The sequence below is a fragment of the Octodon degus genome, unplaced genomic scaffold (assembly GCF_000260255.1).
Source record: "Octodon degus isolate 3935 unplaced genomic scaffold, OctDeg1.0 scaffold00213, whole genome shotgun sequence".
Classification (NCBI taxonomy): Eukaryota; Metazoa; Chordata; class Mammalia; order Rodentia; family Octodontidae; genus Octodon; species Octodon degus.
In genome coordinates, this window is record NW_004524789.1 from 1,216,908 (window position 1) to 1,240,864 (window position 23,957).

The window sequence follows — 23,957 nt, forward strand, 5'->3', positions numbered from 1 at the left end:
CAAATTCATTTGCAACCAGAAGAGACCCAGAATATCAAAGGCAAACTAGGAAACAAAGGAAAGGAACCCTTCTGCACTGTTGGTGAGAGTGCAGACTGGTACAACCACTGAGGAAATCAGTGTGGAGATTCCTTTAAAAGCTAGGATCGGAGATCCCATTCAAGCCAGCTGTTTCCTTCCTGGGTATTTTTCCAGAAGAATTGAAAACCTCACACCACAGTGATGTATGTGCACCTGTGTTTATAGCAGCACAGTGTGTCATAGCTAAATCCTGGAAACAACCCAGATGCCCATCAACTGACGAATGGATAAAGAAGATGTGCTATTTTTACACAATGGAGTATTATTCAGCTATAAAACAGGATAAATTTGAATCTTTTTCGGTAAATGGATGCAACTAGAGAACATACTCTTAAGTGAAATAAATCAGACCTGCATGTACAAACATCGTATTGTCTCCTTAGTGTGAGAACCTGAAAGAGAAAAATGGAATCTGAAGGCTACAATAGAGACTGGGGAAAGGGAATGAACTTATTCAAAAGGAAAGAGTTACTGAGTTGAGGAGGACAGGAGAGGGAGTAGGGAAAGGAGATTTATCTATGTATATAAAGAAGATGGTTTGGACCACTGTACTATGCATTTCTGCTGGTATGTAGAAAGGAGCTGTTAATGCTTTAATTTGTCTCTTTTTTCAGTTGTTTGTACTTTTCCTTATACATTTCTCTCTTCTTCTTCCAATTTTACATGCATATATTTGGTAATATGAATAACTGGTTGGAAGACAACACTATGTATTATAACAAATACTGTAAAATTCATAAAAATTCTTCATCACTTATTTTATTTTTGATGTGGTTAGTACAGGGTCTACAGGGCCTCACTAGGCAGATTGGACTCATAGTGATCCTCCTGTTTTTGGCCTCCTAAGTACTGGAATTACAGGCGCATGCCACCACACCCACTATCTGTTGCTGTCTCAGTGTACCCCAGGGGCAGGGCCAGCATGGCACTCTGGGGATTGAACCCCTGTACTCTCTTTAAAAAATAAAAATAATTTTTTTATGCTCAGCTTCCAAACAGAAGGACAGTTACAGTAATAGTTCTAGATGTTATAGCTGGCTTTGGAAGAAAGTGGCTACAGCTTTTATGGCCTACTTCTATGAAACTCTAGCAGGGGAGAAAGGAGAAGCAAGGACGGGAGGAAAGGTCCAGGAAGTGCTTTTGCTTGCGAGGCCCCTCACTCTCCCTTAGAGTTCAGAGTACTCAGCGTGTGCCCAGGCGCCACACCCGAGGCATGGCCTCCCGGGCCCCCACAGTGTCACCCTGCGCCTTCACACTCCACCTGCGCTGCTTCTGCAAGATCCTGCTGGTGAGCAGGTGCTCAAGCAGACTCTCCGTCTGTCTCATATAGAGAAGCTCCATGGAAAGTGTGGAGACACAAGCTGGCAAATCTACAATGGGCCAGAGACTAGATAGCTTCTGGTTTTGTGGGCCACATGGTCTCTAGGAAAATGCCAGACTCTGCTGCAGAACCATGAAAGAAGCAATGTACAGACAGACAGACAGACAGACAGACAGTAAGTGGCCGTGTCTCAGTCAACATCACCAAAATGGTGCGGGGCTCAACTGCCTGATTCTCAGGCTGAGAGAATTTGAAGACCTATCAGCACATGGTGTACAAGTAGATACATTTAAATATAGTAGTTTCTAATCATTTCCAGAGTGACACAATGAGGGGTCAGTACCAGTTAGCGTTAGTGAAGAGTTAGCAACATTAACTTATTAATTTCACTAGACCGTATTTGGTGCCCAGGATGGTGCTGATATTCTTTCACAAACGAAATACATTCTGAGGCCTGGTGAAGATCCCCACAGTCAATATGCACTGAACAGAACCCAACACACACAGCAAAGCACAAAGGTTTCCTGACGTGAGGACTCTTCTGAGTACAACTCTCTCCTGAGGCAAATTTACTGACCACCACACGCAGTCCGTCACAGTGTGCTGTTCTTTTCCATGTAGATTGCCCTGTATTTTGTGATCAGACTCTTCCACTCCAACTAACCACCTAGAACGGCACTCAGCATAGAGGTTTATAGTTAAAGAGGCTGACCTAGTTCTGGCAGTAGCACATGTCTTGCAGGGAAACCTTGCACCATGCATTTAAAGCCCATTAATTCTCATAGAAATCTGCACTATGACTGGCTATTCCACGTTGAAAAATATAGACAGAAACATTGCTGGTGGCAATATAACCTAGTACAAGCACTACAGGAAAATCAGTACAGAGATTCCTCATAGAACTAAAACTTAACATTCCCCTGGACTCTTTCCTCAGTATCTTCCTGAGAGAGCTAAAGGCATCAGACTGTGGTGATATACAGAAACCCATTCTTTACAGCAGCACAACAGCTAAATCTTGAGAGTGACCTATATGCCTGTAAGCTGATGGGACTGGATTAAAAAAGAGGTTGTATACATATAATGGAGTACTACTCAGCCATAAAAAGGATGGATTTGAGTTACTGATTGGAAAATGAACGCACTTTTATTATTATCTTTTTGGTTGTTACAGGGTCTCACTACACAGCTCGGATTTATGGTGACCTCCTGCTTTTAGCCTTCCCAGTGCTGGGATTACACAGGTGCTTTACCACGCCAAGTCTCAGTGGCTGGCTCAGAGTGCCCTGGGGCAGTGCTGGTGCAGCATGTGGTGCTGGGGATTAAACCCTGGTCCCTGCACTTGCCAAAGCAGATGCTTAGTCTGCTGAGCAATCTCACCAGTTCTGCACCTTTATTTTAAAAGAAATTTTTTTTGGCATCAGGGATGGAACTCGGGACCTTGTACTTTCCAGAAATGCACTTATGGTGCTGAGCTATCCCCCAGGCTTATGCATACATGTTTAGACCATAAAGCTAAGGAAAAAAATTAGACACAGGAAGCTATTGTATGGCTTCTGTCTCTTTCTCCTTCTTTTTTTTTGTATTTAGTACAGGGTCTGCAGGGGCTCACTACATAGATTGGACTTGTAGTGATTCTCCTGTTTTCAGCCTCCCAAGCACTGGGATTACAGGCATGCACCACCACACCCAATCTCAATCCCCAGCTCAGTGTGCCTCTTCCCCGGGAGGGCGGGCCTGGGCTGGCACAGCACTCCGGGGAGCAAATCCCGGTCTGTGTCTGCCTAAGCAGGTGCTTTAATCTGCTGAGCCATCTGGCCGGCCCTCTATGGCTTCTATTATGAGAAACCCAAAGAATAAATCATTGAAAGAGCAAAGTCAAAAACAACAAGAAGCTGGAAGACAGATTTTGTGGAGATGGGAAAGGGATCTGAGGATGAGGGGGATTACAGGGAAGAGAGGAAAAGGGAAGCGAAGGGGACTAAAGTGAGACCCGGATGTGTTCCAGTCTCTGCAATAAATGTATCACTAACATGTGAATAAAGAAAGAGAAAGTTAGACCTGAAAATAGGAAAAAGGAAGCCTGGGAGCTCAGTAGGAAAAAGGAAGCCTGGGAGCTCTGTCAACAAAGGTGGAGCCAGAGACATCTTAGTATGTGGAACAGACCGCGCTGTATAACACAGCAATTTATGGTTACAATTATGGCTCTGCGTCATCAGTAAGGAGTTGGTTTCTATGTGGAAGCATTCCGTTTCACAGAGTATGAACTTCATCTTTAAAAGATTTTTTTGTCTGTGGCTGGCTCCACCTGCCTTGGGGGCGGTGCTGGGGATCAAACCGCTGTCCCTGCGCTTGCCTAAGCTTGCCTAAGTAGGTACTTTCGACCCCTCAGCTATCTAGCTGGCCCTTTAAAAATTTTATAAATAATAGCTAAAATTTTAAGAAATGTTCCAGAATTAAAAGAGGGCAAGTTTTGCTTCTTTAGAAAGTTCAGACATACAGACCACTCATTCCTCAAACACGCGGATAAATGAGGTCTTACCAGGCTTATAACATTTCAATTTTCTGCCAGCACATTTCTCTCTTATTTGTCTTATTTAATTTTTTATCATTTTAATGGAACTTGTGGTTAAAATATAATTACAGTGATGCCTCAGGGTCAAATGAGTCATTATTATCGTATGGGCCAACGTGCTTCCAGTAGTTTCCATGAATGTCACTTGTAAAACAAATACCATAAGCCCAGCGCAACTAAACGATACTCAGGTCATCCACGAGCCTCACTCCTCCTACACCCCTAATAAGGAGGGCTCTGAGGGCTGCTCTCAGAGGGATAATTTTGATAAGAATCTAGTCCAATAAGACTTTCCCTAGATCAAACAAATGTCAGATTTGGATCCGGAAGTTCAACAGTAGCTGATTTTTTCCACAAGGGACAGTATGAATCAACATTTTCTTGTAAGCTTTCATGAGTTTGCAGACCACAGAACTGCCCTCCTCTGCTGAGTAACTTAGGAGGAAGCAACTTACTGTTCAAGGATTTCACAGCACAGTGGGTTTTCCTGCCGTCACTGTCCAGCAAAGCCCCATGGTAGACACAGCCAAAATGTCCTACAGGAGGAAGGAAACTGGGTCAGCTCTGCATGATATTTAATTATGCAACAGTTACTAAGGCCTTCACGATCTCCACAGCACAAGCAGTGCACTGTTTTGATCCTGTAACGACACCTCATCGATGGTATGGGTGTTTGTAAATGTGATATGTCTCTAGGTTATAAGCGATATGGTTATTTATATATGGCAAAAACCATAGGTGATGTTACTGTTACTAAAAGTTTACATAATACAATATTCAATGATAGCAGAGCCTCTGAAAATAGGCTCAATATTCTGCATAAAAGAAATTTATTATTTTTAAGGATCAAATATTTTTAAAATATGAAAACATTTCATCCACTGGAAGAAATGTAATATAAGCTTCCTATGTTCCGGTAAATAAAAATGAAGTATTAATGTTACCCTTAATAATTAGAGTAGTATTATAGGCTAAGGAGTCCCCCATTGGTCACCAGTTAATACGTAAGCCAGGCTGGCAGACACTGAAAGGCAGTTGCCCCAGAGAGGCAATTCACTCTGACTCACCGCATGCATGTCCCTCCAGCTTTAAGCACATCATTTGCCCAAGGGGAGCCTTTCATCCAGGGGCAGTAATTTTTCCTGAGGTGTCAAAAGCCTGATAGCTCTGTAAGTCATTCACTGATTGATTTGTCTACCCAGCCACAATGTCCTGAGCGCCTACTCTGTGAGTGTCAGGGATTAATCTGCCCTCTCATAATACAAAGAGTTGAAACCCTTGCTCTTGAGTTGCTTCTATTTTCCCGGAGAAAACCATAAAAGCAAATCGCAGATAATATTTATAGGCTGTTGATGAGTATTTCTTCAACAGAGAAAGAACTGCCATTTCAGCACCTTTCATAATTAAAAGTCCCTCTAATTTTACAATGGGTAGAAATAGAACTCAATTATGAGGCTACATGCTCTAAAATTAGCACAATTACTTGGATTTACAGGCTGATAATAGAGCGATTTATTACTGGGATATAAGTCACAGAAACATGTTTGTGGACAATGACCAGCTCTTCGGGACAGGGCAGCATACTCAGGATTAAACTCGGTGTGTGTGAAGCCACTACAGGAAAAGGAGAAGCCTCGTGTCCACGTAAGGCAGGCAGCCCTGTCAGTTTCTCTTATGTGACAGTGGCAGATGTCCCTACAAATGCTTGTAGTACATATAGTGTAAAACAGATCATAGACCATTCAGCATCAGGTTCAAAAGCATTTCAGAAAAAGAAAAAAGAAGAGATCGAGGTCCACTTCCTGGCTTCCGGTTGCTTTCTTTTCCTGCTAAGACGTCTCTGGATACTGTTCATACTAGCTGTTACTGCTGCTCGGGTGAGCTTGTTACAAATACTCATTCCTCTTTGTACAGAGAAATTGGAGTGCGCTGTGCAGATGATGTATGCTGCCCGAGGCTGGGGGAATGCTATAAAGTCCCTGTCTTCTGATGCTGTCCAGCAGTGTACAAGCTGCTATAAACCAGGACTTCATGGAGCTGGTCACTGTTCTCAAGGTAAAGAACGGCTGGAGGGCGACAGGCGTGAAATCATGGAACTGGAAGGAATGATTTTAAAGAGGAAGTCAATGGCTCAGTCCAAGGAGCTACAGTTGCTAGCATGAGAAACACAGAGAAGGAGAGGACATACTGTTTATTCCTAACACATCTGGGAAGTTCTCCAGCTGCCTCCCCGCACAGGCCAAGTCCCTGGGATCTGGCCTGCAGGGATGCGTTTCTGCAGACCAGAAACAAGGGCACTCATCAGCTGCCCCACCACTGTCTCAGTTCCTAATCTGCAAAGGCAGAAGATAAAATGTGCACTGGAAAACCGTGTTTAACACAAAGCGGAGTGGAAACACTTACCTCGCCCTATGACTTCATTGAAGTGCACAATCAGGCTGCTGGGCCCGATCACTACGTGCTGCACTGCTTGGACCAGCTCTGGGTTGAGAGCGCTGAGGTCAATGTGGACTGTATGTTGTAGCAGTGGACTGGACATATCCGAGTCTCCGCTATTTAGGATGGGGGACAGGTCCGTCAGAGGATACTGAGCTTGTCTGCACGACCCGTTCTGAGATGAGTTAGGAAACTGGTCTGCAACATAAAGCAGAGTTACAAGAACACAATAGTGAAATCTCACCTGATGGAGAAGCCAAAGGGCAGCAAGCTGAATTATCACATCAGTGAGGAACAAAATTAAAATTAAACAAATGGTGGTTATAACATTGAATAAGGCTAAGAATCGCCTCTGATAAAAATGGTGGAGTAAGTCGGGAAACAATACTGGCTTATTTTATCAAATGTTTATGATTTTCTTTTTCTTTTTTTTCCCCTACTTTTGGCAGAACCAGGGATTGAAGTCATCTCCCCGGCCCCCTATGATTTTCTTTTATGTAGACTAAGTGTTGACTTTGAAAGCTATTTGCTTTCATTCCCAAGGACATTTTTCTTTTCATTAACAGCAAAAAATCATGTTGAAGTTTATTTTTGAATATGTTATATCTTTAAGAATGAGAAGCAGCAAGTTGGTCTCCAAAAATTCAGCTTAAAGGTAAGAAAATGAAAAAGATCCCTTTTGAGAGACATGTTTATTAACAAATGAGTAGTTGTGTGGAAATCTGTAAGAAATCCCAACCAAGGCAAAATAAATATTAAATTATATATTATTATATACAGACTGACTACCCTTCTGTAAAGTGCCTGGAATCAGAAGCGCTCTATTTCCGGTTTCCTTAGATTTGGGGACAGCTGTGGGGAATTCACTGGTCGAGTACCTGTGGTCTGAAATGTTCCCAAAAGCCAAAACTTTTGAGCATCATACCAGCGATCATAAAATTTTGATCTTGGAGCATTTGAGATTTTAGGTTTTCAGGTCAGAGATGCTCAGTCCAGACATATAATTATATATAACTAGAAATGCATGGTGGTGACATTTTCATAAACTTAAAAGCTTCCCATGTTAGTGATAATCCTCCACCTTCTGGTCCTGCTGTCGATTTAGTGTTACGGTCTTTCAGAGAGGCAGCCTGGCCCTGGGCTTGTGCACCACCCCACTACCTAGCTGAGGCCAAGAATTTATTACTGCAATTGGACAGGAGCTGCTAGCAAGCTGATCTTTACAGTGAAGGCTTTGGGAGAGCTTCAGGCAAGGCGTTCTTGGGAGAAGAAGCGAGTCGCCGTTTCCCAGCTAGGGGACTAGGAGGTGGAGGTGCACACCCTTCATGTCACATGCAGTGGCTGTGCAGATGCCTATGGGCACCAACAGGTGATGTTCTCTGTATGTAAATAAACAAGAGAATCCGAACTTGGGAGGCAAAAGCTGATGCTATTTTCTAATCCCATTTAAGCACATGTGGAATTTTCTGTGGTGGAAGTTGGTTAATAATAAATACTCGGCCAGGGAAGCTCAACAGTGGTTCCAGAAAAGTCTGTGGGGCACCTATGGGCACAGGCATCACTAGCTGGAAATAAGCCAGACACAACGTCCAAGGGAGGCTGGAGAATGCTAGGGAGCATCTGAAACGCTGGGTGGGCAGGGGAAAGGGGAGGTCCACTCAGGGGCCTGCTCCTTAGGCCCCAAGGAGGGCGGTTCTCTGAGCCTTTCTTGGGGAGCTGGAAAGGCCAGTAAGGCTCTCTAAACCCCTGCCTCCACCTTCGTTTTCTAACCCTTCGCTCTGAGGGATCAGGGTTGTAAATCCTTAGGGCTGTGGGGACCACGGGAAATCTGCAGTGAGATCCTGGACAAAAGTCCTCTGGCAGGGAACTTCCAGTGACCCTTTAGCTAAGAGCAGATGTGCAGACACCAATCTAGACCAGCACTGTGTAACCCTGTGGAGCACCACAGAGAATTCTGGGTCTTCTAAAGACTCTCAAGGCTAGGGGCCAGCCAGATAGCTCAGTGGACTAAAGCACCTGCTTAGGCAGACACAGGGACCAGGATTCCATCCCCGGCATGCTGTGCCAGCCCTGCCTCCAGGGCACACTGAGACAGAGATCAAGACTGGGTGTGGTGGTGCGCACCTGTAATCCCCGCTCTTCGGAGGCTGAAAATAGGAGGATCACTACGAGTCCGATCTGTGGAGTGAAACCCTGTAGACCTTGTACTAAAATACATTAAAAAACAAACAAACAAACAAGACTCTCAGGCTAGCCCACTAACGGCAAAGAAAAGCTCTGCAGCTGTGAGCTGTGCACTCTCTTCCATCTTCTCTATAAATGGTCCTCTTTTGCCAGTATTTACTTTTTCATGTTTCCAAGAAAGGTTCACAGTGCACAGGGGAAGGAGCTCCGTGTTCTTAGCAATGATGACAGAATTTTGCTGAGCAGGAAGTTCGGAAGGTTACAAAAGATTTATTCATTTTTTTGATACAGGGCCTCACTACGCAGCTCGGATTTGCAGTGATCCTCCTGTCTCAGCCTCCCCAGCACTGGGATTATAGGCATGCACCACCACTCCTGGTTTCAGGGGCTGGCACTGGGTGCCCAGGGTGCTGGAGCTGGCACAGAATGTGGTACCAGGGATCAAACTCAGGACCCTGTGCTTGTGAGGCAGGCGCTTATGCCGCTGAACTATCTCCCCAGCCCACTTTTTTTAAAGTTCTGTGAATTCTAATTATTTCATACTAACTAGATAAATTTAAAATCTATAAACTAGGGTTTGTCCTATTGTTAAAGACTGGATTTCTAAAGGTGAGCAGTCAGTCAGGTGAGAAAAAAGTGTTTACCATGCATATCTCTACAGAGATTATGTAATTTCAAAAAAGTAAGTGTCATCAAGTGGCAAAAAAAAAGTAATACGTATTTGAGCAATTTCTTTTCCCTTTTACAATATCTATTGTACCTTTCAGATTTTATTTACTCTTTCAGTTTCTTACACTAGGGAGAGAATAAGATGTTTGCACAGGTGGTTCTGATTTATTTCACTTATGAGTGTGGTCTCTAGTTGTATCCATTTACCTATAAAAGCCTCAAGTTTATCTTTCTTTATAGCTGAATAACATGCCATTGTATAAAAATATCACATCTCAAATGGAAAGAAAAACTGGGATTGCGGGACAGGAGAAAAGAAAGAAGGAATGGAAAAAAAAAAATATATATATATATATATATATGATAGCCAAGATAATTGTATTACTAATGTCTATCGGTTTATTGAAAGGAACAGTCAGCTCTTGTTTGATCAATTTTGCATGCCTGCATCCAGTAATCTGAACAAGTACTTTGAAGACAACACTACGCAATATCACAACCACTGTTAATTTCCTATCATCTTGTTTTGGAGTTCTGTATCTTTTTACTGCTTTTTAAAATTCTCTTAAGTTTTTATGCTCTTTTAAAAAAAGTGTTTTTGCAAAAAAGTTACCATGTGAAACTCCACCACGCTCAGCCTTGTGCACATGAGTACGCTTTAACTTCCCAGGGCCTGCAACAGTCTGTGACTCACGTTATTTGTCTCCTGGTGAATATGAACCCAGGGAACTCCAGGCGCTTGACTCATGTCCTGGAACTTCTAAAGATAACGGTGTTGGTACAAGACAGACACTTTGCTTTGACCAGGAAATTTTAAAATAAAACAATGCGAACTGTTCTGGCTACCCTGGCCATTCTTAGAGGCCTCATGTTTTGCAAGGCAGATGGTGTGGGCCTCTCCTTGTTGGACAGCGTGATTGAACGTTATTCTTGGACACGACTCAAAATGTATTCAGTTCCTAAAATGTGGCAGGTAAAAAGCCACACTTCCTGGGAATGCATGAAAACATTACTAATGGTACAATTCAAATGTCTGGGATTCAGGGACTGCAGCAGTTTCAACTGATATTCAAACAAAATTTGTTTTGTAACTTAACTCTTGGAGCTGTTAAAGAGTTCATAATTTTTTTTTAAACATTTTTTTATGTTATTTGGTACAGGGTCTCACTATGCAGCTCGGACTTGTAGTGATCTCCCTGTTTTCAGCCTCCGCAGTGCTGGGATTACAGGTATGCACTACCACGCCCGGTCTTGGTGGCCAGCTCAGCGTGCATGGGGGTGGGGCCAGCGCAGCATGCAGTGCTGGGGATTGAACCCCGGTCCTTGCACTTGCCTAAGTAGGCGCTTAATCTGCTGAGCTATTCCACCAGCCCAAGAGTTTGTAATTTCTTAGCATCATGTTCTGGTTACCACTGCTTAAGTTATTTTAAAATTAGCTTTTTTGTGAAATGAGAGTTCACAGATTCTAAAATTAGAAAATATATATGGGTTCATTTAAAAATAAGAGCCATAGTTGATACATTGCAACTGTCCTACTAACCTGTTTCAAAATCTCCAAATGGATCAACTATTGTAACAACTAATGTATCAACTACTCTGACCTTCCTACTAACCTGTTTTATTATCTTTTTGCTCTTTAAAGCCAAAAAATGAAAAATAAAAATAAAAGTCATGTAATTCTGTGTCAGGTTAAATACTCCTTTGACAGAAGTGCTTTTTTACTTTTATAAAAATATAAAGGCAGGGGCCGGGGAGATGGCTCGGTGGAATAAGCGCTTCCCTGGCAAGTACAAGGGCCTGAGCTCAATCCCCAGTTCTGCCAAAAATAAATAAATAAATAAAATATATATATATAGGCAAAAGCAAAACAACAACATCACAAGCCATAGAAGTATATGTATAGTGACTTCTACAACAATAAACCAAAGCATACCTTCTGGAAAAGTAGCTCGGTAGTCTACAGATTCGTTCGAAACCATTTCTGTAGTTGGACTTACACTTCGGGCACTTACAAGCCTGTCCAAATGAGGAGTGTGCACTCTCGCATCGTAGCGAACTAAGTCACTGCCCAGATCTTAAAAAAGAGGAAGAGCTTGTTAAGACTTGGCTGCCAGTCCGAGCGCGGCCTAATGGTAACTCACGGGGTTTATGACTTACCTACAAGACAGCACACAAGATCTATGACAAGGCTGAACTGTAATGACTGCAGTCTTAGGATAATTCTTAAAACAAATAATGTAATAAATGTACCTTTAATTTGCTTTCTCTTTTTCAGCCACAGGAAAAGCCCAAGTAATACTAAAAGTATTACAGATATTGAGACAACGCTAATAATCAATCCTGTGAAATTCTGATCTGGTTGGACTATTACTTTTCCAAGGACCGTTGAAGAGACTGCTTGCTTCCACTGTAAAAAGGACAAGAAGAGTTAGGGTTTGGCCATGATCAATATAAAATATTCTGTCCAGGTGGAATCCCAATTTCTCTGGCTGTCAAATCCCACCTGGTTGTTACCCTCATGGAAGTGGAATAAGGATTCTTCAATCCTGCTTCCATGCTCAGATACCTAGGGAATGCTGAGTCCCAAAGTACTTCTACAGCATGGATTAGTTTATATTTGTAACTAGGTACTGGGGACAAAAAGCTAAGAAAAAGTCTCTGATCTTGAGGAACTGATGTATATTAAGGGAGGTGTACACAAATAATTATAGTATAATATGAAAAGTACCATATCAATATGAGTAAACAGCAAGAAATTAGCTCTGTCCCATTAGAATGGAGTGGGTGGCAGAAGCAAATTATCATATCATAATGGGACGATAAAGTCTCAGAATATTTTTACTTCTCTTCTGATATGCAGAAGAAGTCTCTGAGGCCCCTTCTAGGTCTACTTCAGCATTTCATAACAGCTTTACAGTCACTCTGAAATTCCAACTCTGACTTCATGATTTAGTCTCACATTTTCTAATCTCTTTGCGTGTGTTCATTTCATAAATTATTCTCAAAGACTTCAGGAACCCTTTGAATACCACTTATCCTTGGATAAACAAATCATGGAATATACACAACGAAATATTATTTAACCACAAAAAGGAACAAAGGAGTAACACATGGCCATACATGGAGGGCCTTGAAACCTCGGGCTCGGTGAGTCAGACATGACGGGACAAATACTGTCAGACTCCACTTAGGTGAAGTTTCTAGAACAGGCAAATCCAGAGACAGAAAGTAGCTCGGAGGTTACTAGGGGCTGATGGAGAGCGGGCAGTGCTGAAGGTGTGCTCAGTGGGTCCAGAGCTTCTGTTTTTGGAATCAGACAGTGGATGATTACCCTGAAGACAGTACATGCCATTGCACTGTACATTCAAAATGGCTAAAATAACAGATTTTACGTTACACATATTTTACCACAATTTAAAGTTAATGATGTAATACACCAAACCACTTAACTGTTTACTCTAAATGGATAAATTGTATGACAGGTGAGTCACATCACTATGAAGCTGTTAAAAACAATGAAAAAGGTCTGGCCAGATAGCTCAGTGGACTAAGCGCCTGCTTAGACAAGTGCAGAGACCAGGGTTCGATCCCTGGCATCACCTGCTGCATCGGCCCCGCTCCCAGGCACACTGAGCTACAGAGACTGGGCATGGTGGCCCATACTTGTAATCCCAGTGCTGGGAGGCTGAAAACAGGAGGATCCTTGCAAGTTGAGCTGGGTGGTGAGACTCTGTACCAAATACATTCAAAACAAAAAAAGAAAGAAAAAAATTATCCTGGTTTTAGGTTACCTGACTGAGCTGTCTACATGGAAGAAGCTGCAGTCAGCAGTGCAACCTTACTTCACTCTGCGCAGTGCACAGGCCTTTCATTTATAGGGCCCCAAGTGTGTGGCCCCTGCAGTGGGCAGAAGTGCGCTGGCTCTGGCCTCCTGGGGTGTGACAGGTGCAGGGGACACCCTTAGATCTGTCCTTCTTTTTTCTGAGCATTACAGTAAAGTTGGGCAGGAGAGCGACAGGGCTGAGAGCCAGCATGGTAGAAAGAGCTTCTGAGACCTGCCCTCCCTCCGCAGGCTGGGGAAGGAGCCAGTGTGACAAAAACCTTGCATAGCAACTAAGAGTTGAGGCTGGCTGATGAGCCACAGCCAAGGCACAAATGAGCTTTAATGATTTATTTTAAGCCTGCGAGTGACATAATTACACCGGCATCCTTATTTACATCAGGAGAGGAATGCAGGAACCCCACCTCTATATTTAGCTCGCTGTTCAATTTCAGCAGGTCACTGGGGACCGTACAGAAAACAGCTTCGGCATGAGACTCTACGTTCTCACAGCTCTTATTTCCAACTTTCAACACATCACCTTTGACTGCTTCAGGGTCAATGTCATCTCCCTGGAAGGAAAAAAGAGAGGCCGTTAACACTTCACAGATTTTCAAGAATGCTCACAACCCGAAGGAGCACAAACCTGCTGCAAGCAGGCTGTGGTTGTCTGCCAAGGCACGAGGTTCACGGTGCTTGTTTTCCTGGGAGCTGGGATGGCTGGAGGGAAGCGTGAGCATTTCGGGGCACTGACTGGGAATGTCAGAACAGAGCTTTTGCATCAAATTGAATTTTAGAGAAAAAAAATATTAGTTGTATCTTACACTGAATGATGTCTTAGCCATAATCAGCTTGTTACTGTCTTCAGAGGCAAAAGGGACGCAGGCTAGAGATTCCGTCGTCGCACCGCCTAACACTGCCCAACGGCCTTGGCCCCTTCTAGCATCCGACTGAGAGCAGCAAAACCCTCATGCTCGGGTCCCACGCTCCAGGGGCTGGTGCACTTTCCCTGTGCCAGGGCATTCCTCTTCTGCTGGAGTCGGGCAGTGTTTTGCACTTGTACGTCTAAGTCCTGTACCTAAAAGAACCCTTTTTCAAAGAAATTCCCTTAAGATAACCCATGTTCTTCATTGCAATGTAAGAGTACAATTAAGGGGCTGGGGAGATGGCTCAGTAGAATAAGCGCTTCCCTGGAAAGCACAAGGGCTTGAGTTCAATCACACAAGGCCCAGGGTTTGATCCCTGGCACCACATGCTGCGCCAGCCCCGTGCCAGGCATGCTGAACCAGCTGCCGAGATGGGCTGTGGTGGTACATGCCTGTAATCCCAGTGCTGGGAAGGCTGAAAACAGGAGGATCACTATGAGTCGGAGCTACATAGTGAGAGCCTATACCAAATACATTAAAAAAAAAAAAAAGACCAAAATTCAAGTAAGTATATAGTTACAGGAAGATTTTTAAAAATTTACTCAACCTGACATATTTAGTTAACTGAAGTTATCAGGAATTTAAAAATATTGGGCTTTTGTTGAAGAAACCAATCTTGAGCCTTGAGGAAGAAGTACAAGCCTGAGTATAATTTCCCGCATCTACTCTTTCCAGGTACAGTTATCTAATAAGCCATTACTTTCAGAAGAGAGCTATCAAAAACTTTAACTCTATTCCTTATGAACAAAGAGCAGTTGGCAATAATGACAGGCTTGCTATTTTATTTTGTATAATCGTTAATATTTAGCAAACTGCTTTTGCATATAGAATATCAAATGAATCACCAAAGATTTGTAGGTAGGTCAGATACTATTCTAGGAAAAGGACCCAAAAGAAGATGGTTCTCACAGCATGAAGCTGGACGCTGAGATCCGAAGAGCCCAGACAGACAGTATCCTGATGCGAAGTCTGAGGCAGCCTGAGCAGTCCACTCATCCAGGCCAGCCACGCAGGGCAATCCAGCAGAAATGCACATAAATCTAACAGGTCACCTTGGGGCTTCAAGTGACAACTTGTTGGGGAGGTCTGAGGAGGGCGAGGGACCGTACTAACGTACTGGAGGGAATTCAGAGAATGACAGAGACAAAAGATTAAAGAGCAGGAGGAGTGACTTACGACGGCAGGACTCGAGTGCGCCTCGCTTGCTGGGATAGCGCCCACCCGTGGGGGACGGGACACGCACCCTCCATTCACATTTCCAACCCCCTTTAGGTTTGGGTCTGCAGGGTGTTACACACAAAAGCAGGTCACACGGCTGAACAACTGCAGCCTGTTCACACACTCCTACCAGGGGACACAAAATGAGCAACCTGCATACAAGAAATTACTCTCAGCTTCGTGCGCGTGATGGTTTCAAAAGCTGAAAAGCCCGGGTGCCACAGAAGTGATCTGTGGCCCATGGAGGAAAGCCCCCCCTGCTGCAGGCTACAACACTCACTCAAAGCATGCAGCCACATTGAGCTATGCAAAGTGTATATGCTTAGAACTTCCATTACTTACTTTTATTATTATTATTCACTATTATTGAATAGAACGTATTTGTGAAATCAGTTTAATTCTATGGGCTTTTAAGCAAAGCAACCTAAGAAGCTGTCTGATATTTAATCCCTTACACATGTAGAAGAAGTTAAGAGTTGTAATGATCACATTTTATCCTGCAGAGACATCAATCTCCTCCCCAGGCAGGTACCGCTATTGTTCCTATTTATCTGGTGAGCTGAGGTTCTGGAAAGGACTAGGAAATCGAAACAAATCCAGTTCTGTTTGATGCAGAATTCCTGAACACCTACTATGTGCTGTACACAGGCGTAGCCACCAGGAATACACAGATGAATGAGTCCGAGTCTGTTCCTCTAATGTTACAGTGGACACATTTCTAAAATAAACACTAGTGACTTCGACTCTGTCACATCAGGATGTACCTGGTCCATTTCCTCTTGAACTCTGGCCAGACAGGACATCACGTTTCTACTCAGAATTCGGGCCTGGGAATGCTGCAAGTGTGTGAAAGCGACAGAACAGAGTGGGAGTGCAGGCGGTAGTAGCAGTGCTTGAAGACCAGCACTGTAAGAGGAGGGATCCGGCCTGTGTCCACACGCAGGCAGCCAAGAGGCAGGCTGAAGACAGCAGCTGAGAGCAGTAGGCGCAGGTTAGCAGCAGCGCCCGTCAGGCAGTGGTTCAGACCAGGGAGGTGCACCGCTGAAACTCAGCAAGCTGCTGCTGTTGGGGGTGACAGATACTTCACCTAGGGGGTGTGAGTCCCTCAGGCTAGAAGCCAGGCCGAACAACTGTCACAGAAAGCTTCAAAACTGAGTTTCACAACATATCAACAGGCAACTGAGGAACAGATTCCCTGGATGTTTGAGAAAAGCAAGGCAAACCAAAATTGCACGGGGTTTTCACCGACTGCTCGGCAGGCTTTCCCCACTTACTTACCTGAAGACCCCCCACTGGGCACTCGGGGGCCACAGCTGTTGCCAGTGTGCTTGGAGTGTATTTTTTCACAGAATTCCTATTAATGTTTGCAGCACACGGAAGTACTGTTTGACAGTAAGGTATACACGCTGTCACACAAGAATCATTCTTGATGCTGGGCAGATGATCTGGGGGAGAACGTCCTTTCCTTGTCTTGTCTGGAGTGAGAACTGGCAGTGTGGCAGCCGTGACCCAGATTGGGTCTATAGTTCCAGATAGGGGTCAGAGGTGGCGGGAGGGGAGAAGAGAACTTCTGGCTGCCTCTGGCCAGCAGGTGGGTTGGGCTGGCTTAGAACAATGCGCCCTTCTAGAACGCTTTGGTGCCCGGTCACTGATGCCTGACCTTCACGTGAGATTTCAACATCTGCCCTGGTATTCAGCACACCCCGATCCCTGATCTCTGTTTTAATCCATCTTCCTGCCTCCTTTTCCTGTTGAACTGAGTTTTCCAGACAGAAATTTTGAAGCATGTCTGTTTCAAATATCCCTATATGCTCCGGAATAAGATGAACTCTTACTATCATAGGATGAACCTAGTCAGGGAGGTGACAGCCAGCACCGAGCACTCTGCCTGTGTGCTGTCTACACAACATACTCATGCACAAAATGTCAGAGAATGAGGTAATTACAGAACATAGCAGCTTTCTTTAAATAAAGTAAAATTTTAGAGATTTTTAGAAAGCTTAGTGTTACTTCACTTAAAGAACCATATTAATATGTACAGAGACCATAGCTTTTCTATTATGAAAAGCTTTTCTAGTATGGAAGGTGTTTCAGTACATAGTCAATGACAGTTAGCAGGAGATGCACTGGAATTTTAGTGGAATTTCGACTCCACTAAAGGGCATAAAGGGAGTCCTACTTGTTTGCTCCCTAGGTGACCCAAGACAAATAAAGAATCTTTGTGTCAATTTGCAGATAATCTTTACCGACCGCACATGTATGAGTCAAGTGAAACAGCCTATGTCAAAGTACTGCACGAACTGTAAAATTCCTCATAGCTGTCAGCAGTTGTTGGTAAGGACTTCAGGTCCTCCTGCGTGCTTCCAAAGAGACAGCTACATCTGATGTCCACCATCTAGAGCTGGGCCAGTAGCCTTGACCCCAACCATCCCTTACATCTATCAGGCTTTTGATTTGCGCTGAGGAGCGACTCATCTCTGGGCCTGATGCGCCCTCTTGCCCTAAACTTGGCTGCCTCTTCTGCCCGTGGTGCAGTCACTGGGCCAACTGGTCATGGCCGATGCTCACAGCTGCGGCTGGAGATGACTTCCAGCCCTTCTTGGCCACGGAATCTTCTCAGACGTGTCTGCTGGTGAAGCATGAGCTTTTCCTGGGAGTGAAGAGTAAGCCCCCTCTCCACATACAGTGTCTTCACAGTCATTCCTCAATGAAAGGCGAACCTACTTCCCCTCATGCCATGAATGGGACTGAAGGAACACTTGATGAAAACACTACAGCTCATCCAGAAGAGTTTGTTCTTTTCTTTTCATATTTCGTTTTCCTTTGTATCTTCTCTAAGCGAGGCAGAGGCTTTAATGTGATCAACTTTAGAAATTAATAAACAATTAAATTTCTATCACAACAGCCAAAGTATGGTGACTTCCTCTGGGAGGCTGAGGCAGAAAGATTGCAACTTAAGAGCCCAGACTGGGCAACTTAGCAAGACCCTATCATAAAAGGCTGTGAATGTAGGTCACGGTGGGGCCAGGGTTTAATCTCTATATAAAAAAAGTTTTTGTCATAAAAATACTCATACATCTTAGACTTCTTCTTACACTTAGGGAAAATGAAACATAAGCATATATTGAATCGTCCTAAAATAACTATCCTAAACTGTCCCTTACCTTAGGAAATTACTGCTGTGTCACACACTTCTTAGAAAGTGAGAGCAAATTCCTGTAGCATCGTGAAAAAGGAGGGCTTCTGTGTCCGTCTCCAGAGACGCCCTGGACCGTGGTGGAAAATGCTAATAGGCTATGGATGATGTCAAATCACATTTTTCTTGGTTCAACAACTTTGTAGGATGTTGAATAATGAGTATTTAATTTATAAAATAGAACTTTTCGCTTCTGCACAAAACACTGTGTAGAAGGGCAGATAAAGAACCATTTCTCTCTAATATGTCCATCATAGATACAGGAATACAAAATGGAATTTCTCTGGGCAAAAAACTATTTGCAAATAAGCCTTTTGTTTTCCACAAGAAAAACCAAATGGAGCCTTTCAAATGGCAAGCGCAGTAATTGTTGAAAGCAAAGGTCACACTAGATTAATTTTATTGAAAAAAAGTGGTAAAAGCTCTTTCTGCTTTTCTAAAACTAATTAAAGAAGCAGATGAAAGAGCTCCGCTGGGTAGGCGCGCAGCTCGGCGAGGCAGGCTTCCGCTTCACTTCATGCTGGGTTTGCTTAGTTACTGCACAAAACACAACTGTGAGGTTAGTGAACTCGTACGAGTGTGAACGCGTGCTGGGGTGGAATGTGGACGACACGGCATTGGCAAAGCAGCAAAACCTCGGTGGAAACGAGCCAGGAGAACCAGTGTTACATCGCCATAAGGACTCGCCTATCGCTCTGTATTTGCAGTTGCATTCACATGAACTTTCAGGAAAAAAATTCTCAGTGTCTAAAAGAACATGTTGAAGGATAAATATTTTGCTCTTTTCAGTGGCTGGGTTATGAATAACTAACATCTTAATGATGTTGTTATTCTATTGTCTTTTTTTTTTTTTGGAACTGGGGATTGAACTCAGGCCCTGGCAAGCGCTTATTCTACTGAGCCATCTCCGCAGCCCCTCTCTTGTCTTTTGAAGTAAAAACGATGAAAGCTACGTAAGAGCCGTCACTCTGCTCCATCACTGTTATCACTTGTCAAACCATTGAGCCTCTCTGGCTCTATGGCCCTTTATTTGCAACAGGCCGGCTCACAAAAGATGATGTTACTGTTATGGCTTGTGTTCAGATGTATCCCCGTGGCCTCCCGTGGTCCTAGGGGGGCTTTTCCACAGGTGGCAGGGGCAACAGTGTGTGACGCTGGGACGAAGGGTGTGAGATCACTCAATCAGCCCCCTGACCGCTTGGCACTGCCCTGACCCCGACAGCCTGGGCAGAGTCGAAGAGGAGAAGCAGGAAGCGCTCAGGCCCTGCTTGCTATGCTCCTCCTGCCCACCGTGACCTTCTCCCGTGGCCCTCTGCCTCGAGCCACTCTGCCCTACAGCCTACTGCCTACGGCCTGAAACCTCTGCAAACTGGGAGCCAAGCAGATCTGTCCTCCCTTCACTTTGGGCATCAGGTGTTTTGTTTCAGAAAAGTAATCATGATAGTTTTTTTCTATTAAAGTACATTTAGAGGCTAATATATTCCTTTTTAAAAATGTATTTAGTACAGGGTCTACAGGGCCTCACTACACAGATCATACTCGTAGTGATCCTCCTATTTTCAGCTTCCCAAGTGCTGGGATTACAGGCGCGCAACACCACGCCCAGTCTCAACTGCAGGCTTGGGGGCGGGGCCGGCACGGCACGCTGGGGATAGAACCCTGGTCCCTGCATCTTCCTAAGCAAGCATATTAGTCCAAGCTTAATACATTCCTATGGTGGTGGAAATCCAGTTCCATTTATAAATCAGTTTAGAAATGACCACAGACAGATGTGAAACTCCAAATATCATGAAGAAGTAAAGAACTATCTTTTACCTTGTGATGAGACCATTTAGGTGACGTCATCAGAGGACCCATGTAGCACCTCAGGACAATGTTACAGATTTGTGTCTTGTGTTTACTACTTTTTTTCTGTTTAATAAAAATATCTAATGATGCCAAAAAGTATAAAAATACAATAGAAATGGCAGTACAATACAAAGTAGTGTCCTCATTTCTTTCTTTGGCATCTTTCCACATGTCACATGCATCAAAAAGCATGCAGCACCTCAGCGAACTTGAGGCTCTGCAAGTCTCTGGCTGGCGAGCTCCTTGTCCCTGATGTGATGCCTACGCTGAAGACAACCACGAGGCAAGCGAGGGCCAGCAGGCCTCACTGCAGCTCTGGAGTGGGCTTCGGCCTTGATCTGCACACCATGGTTCAAAACTGACAGCTGCAGAACATTCGTCAGTCATGAACACGCAGGTGTCTGTCAGTCTCGGCCTTTTTCTTTTCGGTTCACCCTCACTTAGCCTCTGCTTCATCTGCTGCCGCTTCCGAGCCGTCGCTGCCTTTCTGTCCTCTCGAATGCTTTTCCGCAGAACACGCTCGCTTCTCTCCTGCAAGGGCCCGTGCGTCTTGGAGGCCAGCCCCGTGCACTGGTCCGCAGGCAGCTGCTCCTCAGGGCCTGTTCTGCTCCCACGGAACGCCTCAGTCATGCCTGGTGAATGATCCAAAGCGGGAGATAGTCTTCCTTAGAAAGCTCTCTCCACAGCTTCTATGTATTTGATTCTCCCTTTACACATTTTGCTCCTTCTATGATGGCCTCTGTGAAGAATCGGAGTTGATCCGGAGTCTGAATGAGCCCCACTCGGAATTTCTGCATATTCAGTAACACCTGTTTAATGTTTGTGTCTTCTCCTTTCTCCATCAGAACAAGGCAGTGTCCACCAGAGCGAAGGGGCCAGAGCGCCCAATGCCTGTGCTGCAGTGGGCGACTGCAGGCCCATGGTCAGGGCCCAGGGAGCCACATTCTCCCACTTTAAACAAGAAATTGAAAAATGAAGCTGGTGATTCGGGGACTCCAAAATCTGGCCAGGCAGTATAATGAAAGGGAGACCCTGTTCTGGTTTCCTCATTACGGCATTTTCTATTCATAGTAGACGCAGCATATATGACTTCACCTTTTCACGAGAGCTATACGCTTAATCCCGTTTCTTTGAACACCATCTCCTGGCCATCCGGTGGCCGGTACTGTGCACATCTAACCGATTCTTTCTCCACAACTCGGGTTAGCATGACTTTCTGCTGCCACACCATGAGCCTGCAATGGCGCCAGGTACAGGACGGGGCCTGGGCTCAGACGCAACTCCTCCGCGCCTCCTCCTGTCCACTGAGTGGCACGGACGTCATCATTTCCAGCACTGTGCAGCTTAGCACAGCTCGCACAGCCAACGGGCTCGGGTCCTGCAGGACTGGCGCGCTGGAGTGCGGCCTTTGTACTTCTAAATACATGCACAGGAAATGTTTTAAAATGTTTCATTAAAAAGCAACGCACACCACATGCTGTGCCGGCTCTGCCCCCAGGGTGTGCTGAGACAGACTGACTGAGACTGGGCATGGGGTGTGTACCTGTAATCCAGCGCCTGGGAGACTGAAAACGGGAATCACTGTGAGTCTAATCTATGTGGTGAGACCCTGTAGGCTGTGCATTAAATACATTTTTTAAAAAAAGCAATCCACAGTCAAACTTACCTTTTGGTATTATGCAAAGAATATTTGTTTTTCAGACCTTAGGGTATCTGCAGATGTGGCATAAGATACAAGGGCCATGGGCCGGCGAGATGGCTCAGTAGAATAAGTGCTTCCCTGGGAAGCGCAAGGGTCTGAGTTCAACCCCCAGTTCCGGAAAAAAAAAAAAAAAAAAAAAAAAAAAGATACAAGGGCAAGAACCGTGGTTCTATTCACAGGGCTATGCAGTCAGTCAAGGTCACGGGCATTCGCTAAGGGACCATTTTAAACAGTGCTTACCTTAATTTCCAGTACATTCCCGTTGCCCACTGAAATCACCACTGGCTTTTCAAAATGCTTAAAGACGGGATTATGTACGTAAATGAGATCAAAGTATTTGGAAAGGACCCCGTCCAACATGAAAAAAGCTTTGGTCTTCAGGGGGAGCCGCAGGTCCAGCTGCTGCAGGGAGGGCGTGGTGCAGCAGAGGATTTCTGCCCCGGAGCGATGCTGGCAGGCCTGCAGGAAGACAATCATCCGCATCAACAGCTGTAGCCCTCCCGACCAGCAACTTTCCTACTTCACTTCAGTCAACTGAAACCACAGAATTGTCAAAAGAACTTGCATTTACTGTCCTAATGTTGAAGAAAACATCTCTGGAAACAGGAAAGACACATTTTCCCAACAAGCCATTCTTCGAAGCACCACAGGGCTTCCCGCACTTAGAGGATGCTCTGCTCACCGGGCTGCAAGTTCATTTTATCTCCCCTGAGACAGAGCATCGCCTGGAGGGAAGGCCTCTCGGGCCTCTGGAGCCGCTAGGGCTGAGCTGGAGCTGCACTCCGGGGTTGGCGGTCTTTGGCTCAGATCCTAGCTTCCACTCGAGCTGTGACAACTGGCGCAAAGATCATACTCTGTTTCCTCATTTGGAAATTAAGAGTAAAATTTTATTTATAACGCAAAACACTACCTGGTAAAGTGCTTTGGGCCTTATTGAGCTCCATACGTTTACCACCGTGACTATATAGTCAGCACGTCTTACTACTGTGTGTTAAGCATTTTAGTACTGTCAGGTTCTGTGCAAAATGCTTCACAAACTTGTTCTTCTGTTCATTTTATTTCATTTTATCTTTTTGACACAGGGTCTTGCTATGCAGTTCACACTGGCCTTAAGCTCATTTTGTAGCCCAAGCTGGTCTCAAACTGGCAAAGATCCTCCTGCCTCTGCCTCTTCGGTGCTGGGATTACAGACATGTGCCACCACACCCAGCCAAGTTGGTCTTCTGCTAATCCCACAGGTAAATGCTCTGCACATCTTGTTTAGGGATGAAGAAGCTGGAGCTCCTCAGAAGCATTTCCTGAGACCCAGGCCACCGGCCTCCGAGCAGACAGGGTCCATGCATCCTAGGCCACCAGCACCAGCGCTCGCAGTACCCTCCCCCAGCCATCTACCTTGTGCTCATTCTATCATCTATATGGGTAAGTTTTTTCCTGTACTCTCTATTCTACAAAGGCTCTGCTATTGTTATTTCATGCCCTTTCATCTTTCATTTCAAATCTTCCCCTTTGAAAGTATGATTTATGGAATTCTGGAAAATGTGGTTTGCTCTTGATTATCCTTTAGGCTAAAACTAGCAACACAAAGCGATGAATTTAAGGTTAAATGGTTGCTTTCCCCCAAGGAAAAGACAAACAAGCAACAACATCCCTTAGACTTCCTTTGCTTTAACAAGTTTAGTTGGAGATAAAACAATTACTTACGCTCACAATAGAAAAAGCCTCAGGATATACATAAAAAGCACAAACAATTTGGGTGTTCATTATTTTCTTTTAAAAGTAATTTAAAAATTATTCTACACCAAAGAATGTACGCGGTAAGCTGACAGATACAATGTAAATAAAATATATTGTTTTATATCAAATTAATATTATACTGCTAAAAGCTTTTCTTTTTTTTTCCCAGTGCTTGGGATCGACTCCAAGTCTTGTGCTTGTTGGACAAGAGCCGCCCTGAGCTACATCCTCCACGCTGTTCCAGGCA

General features: G+C 44.5%; 1 protein-coding gene and 1 pseudogene across 1 annotated transcript in view; both read right to left on the reverse strand.

The window, feature by feature from the left end:
* The window catches only part of Met (MET proto-oncogene, receptor tyrosine kinase), an 83,358-nt gene that overhangs the window by 11,000 nt on the left and 48,401 nt on the right, over positions 1 to 23,957 (reverse strand). Inside the window, exons 10-15 of the mRNA XM_004644868.2 lie at positions 22,217 to 22,435; positions 13,512 to 13,658; positions 11,517 to 11,673; positions 11,200 to 11,340; positions 6,381 to 6,611; positions 4,433 to 4,513 (exon numbers count right to left, since the gene is read on the reverse strand). Coding sequence (XP_004644925.1) covers positions 4,433 to 4,513; positions 6,381 to 6,611; positions 11,200 to 11,340; positions 11,517 to 11,673; positions 13,512 to 13,658; positions 22,217 to 22,435 — 976 coding nt within the window. The remainder of the gene's footprint in view (positions 1 to 4,432; positions 4,514 to 6,380; positions 6,612 to 11,199; positions 11,341 to 11,516; positions 11,674 to 13,511; positions 13,659 to 22,216; positions 22,436 to 23,957) is intronic.
* Positions 20,536 to 21,525, reverse strand: LOC105744046 (annotated as a pseudogene).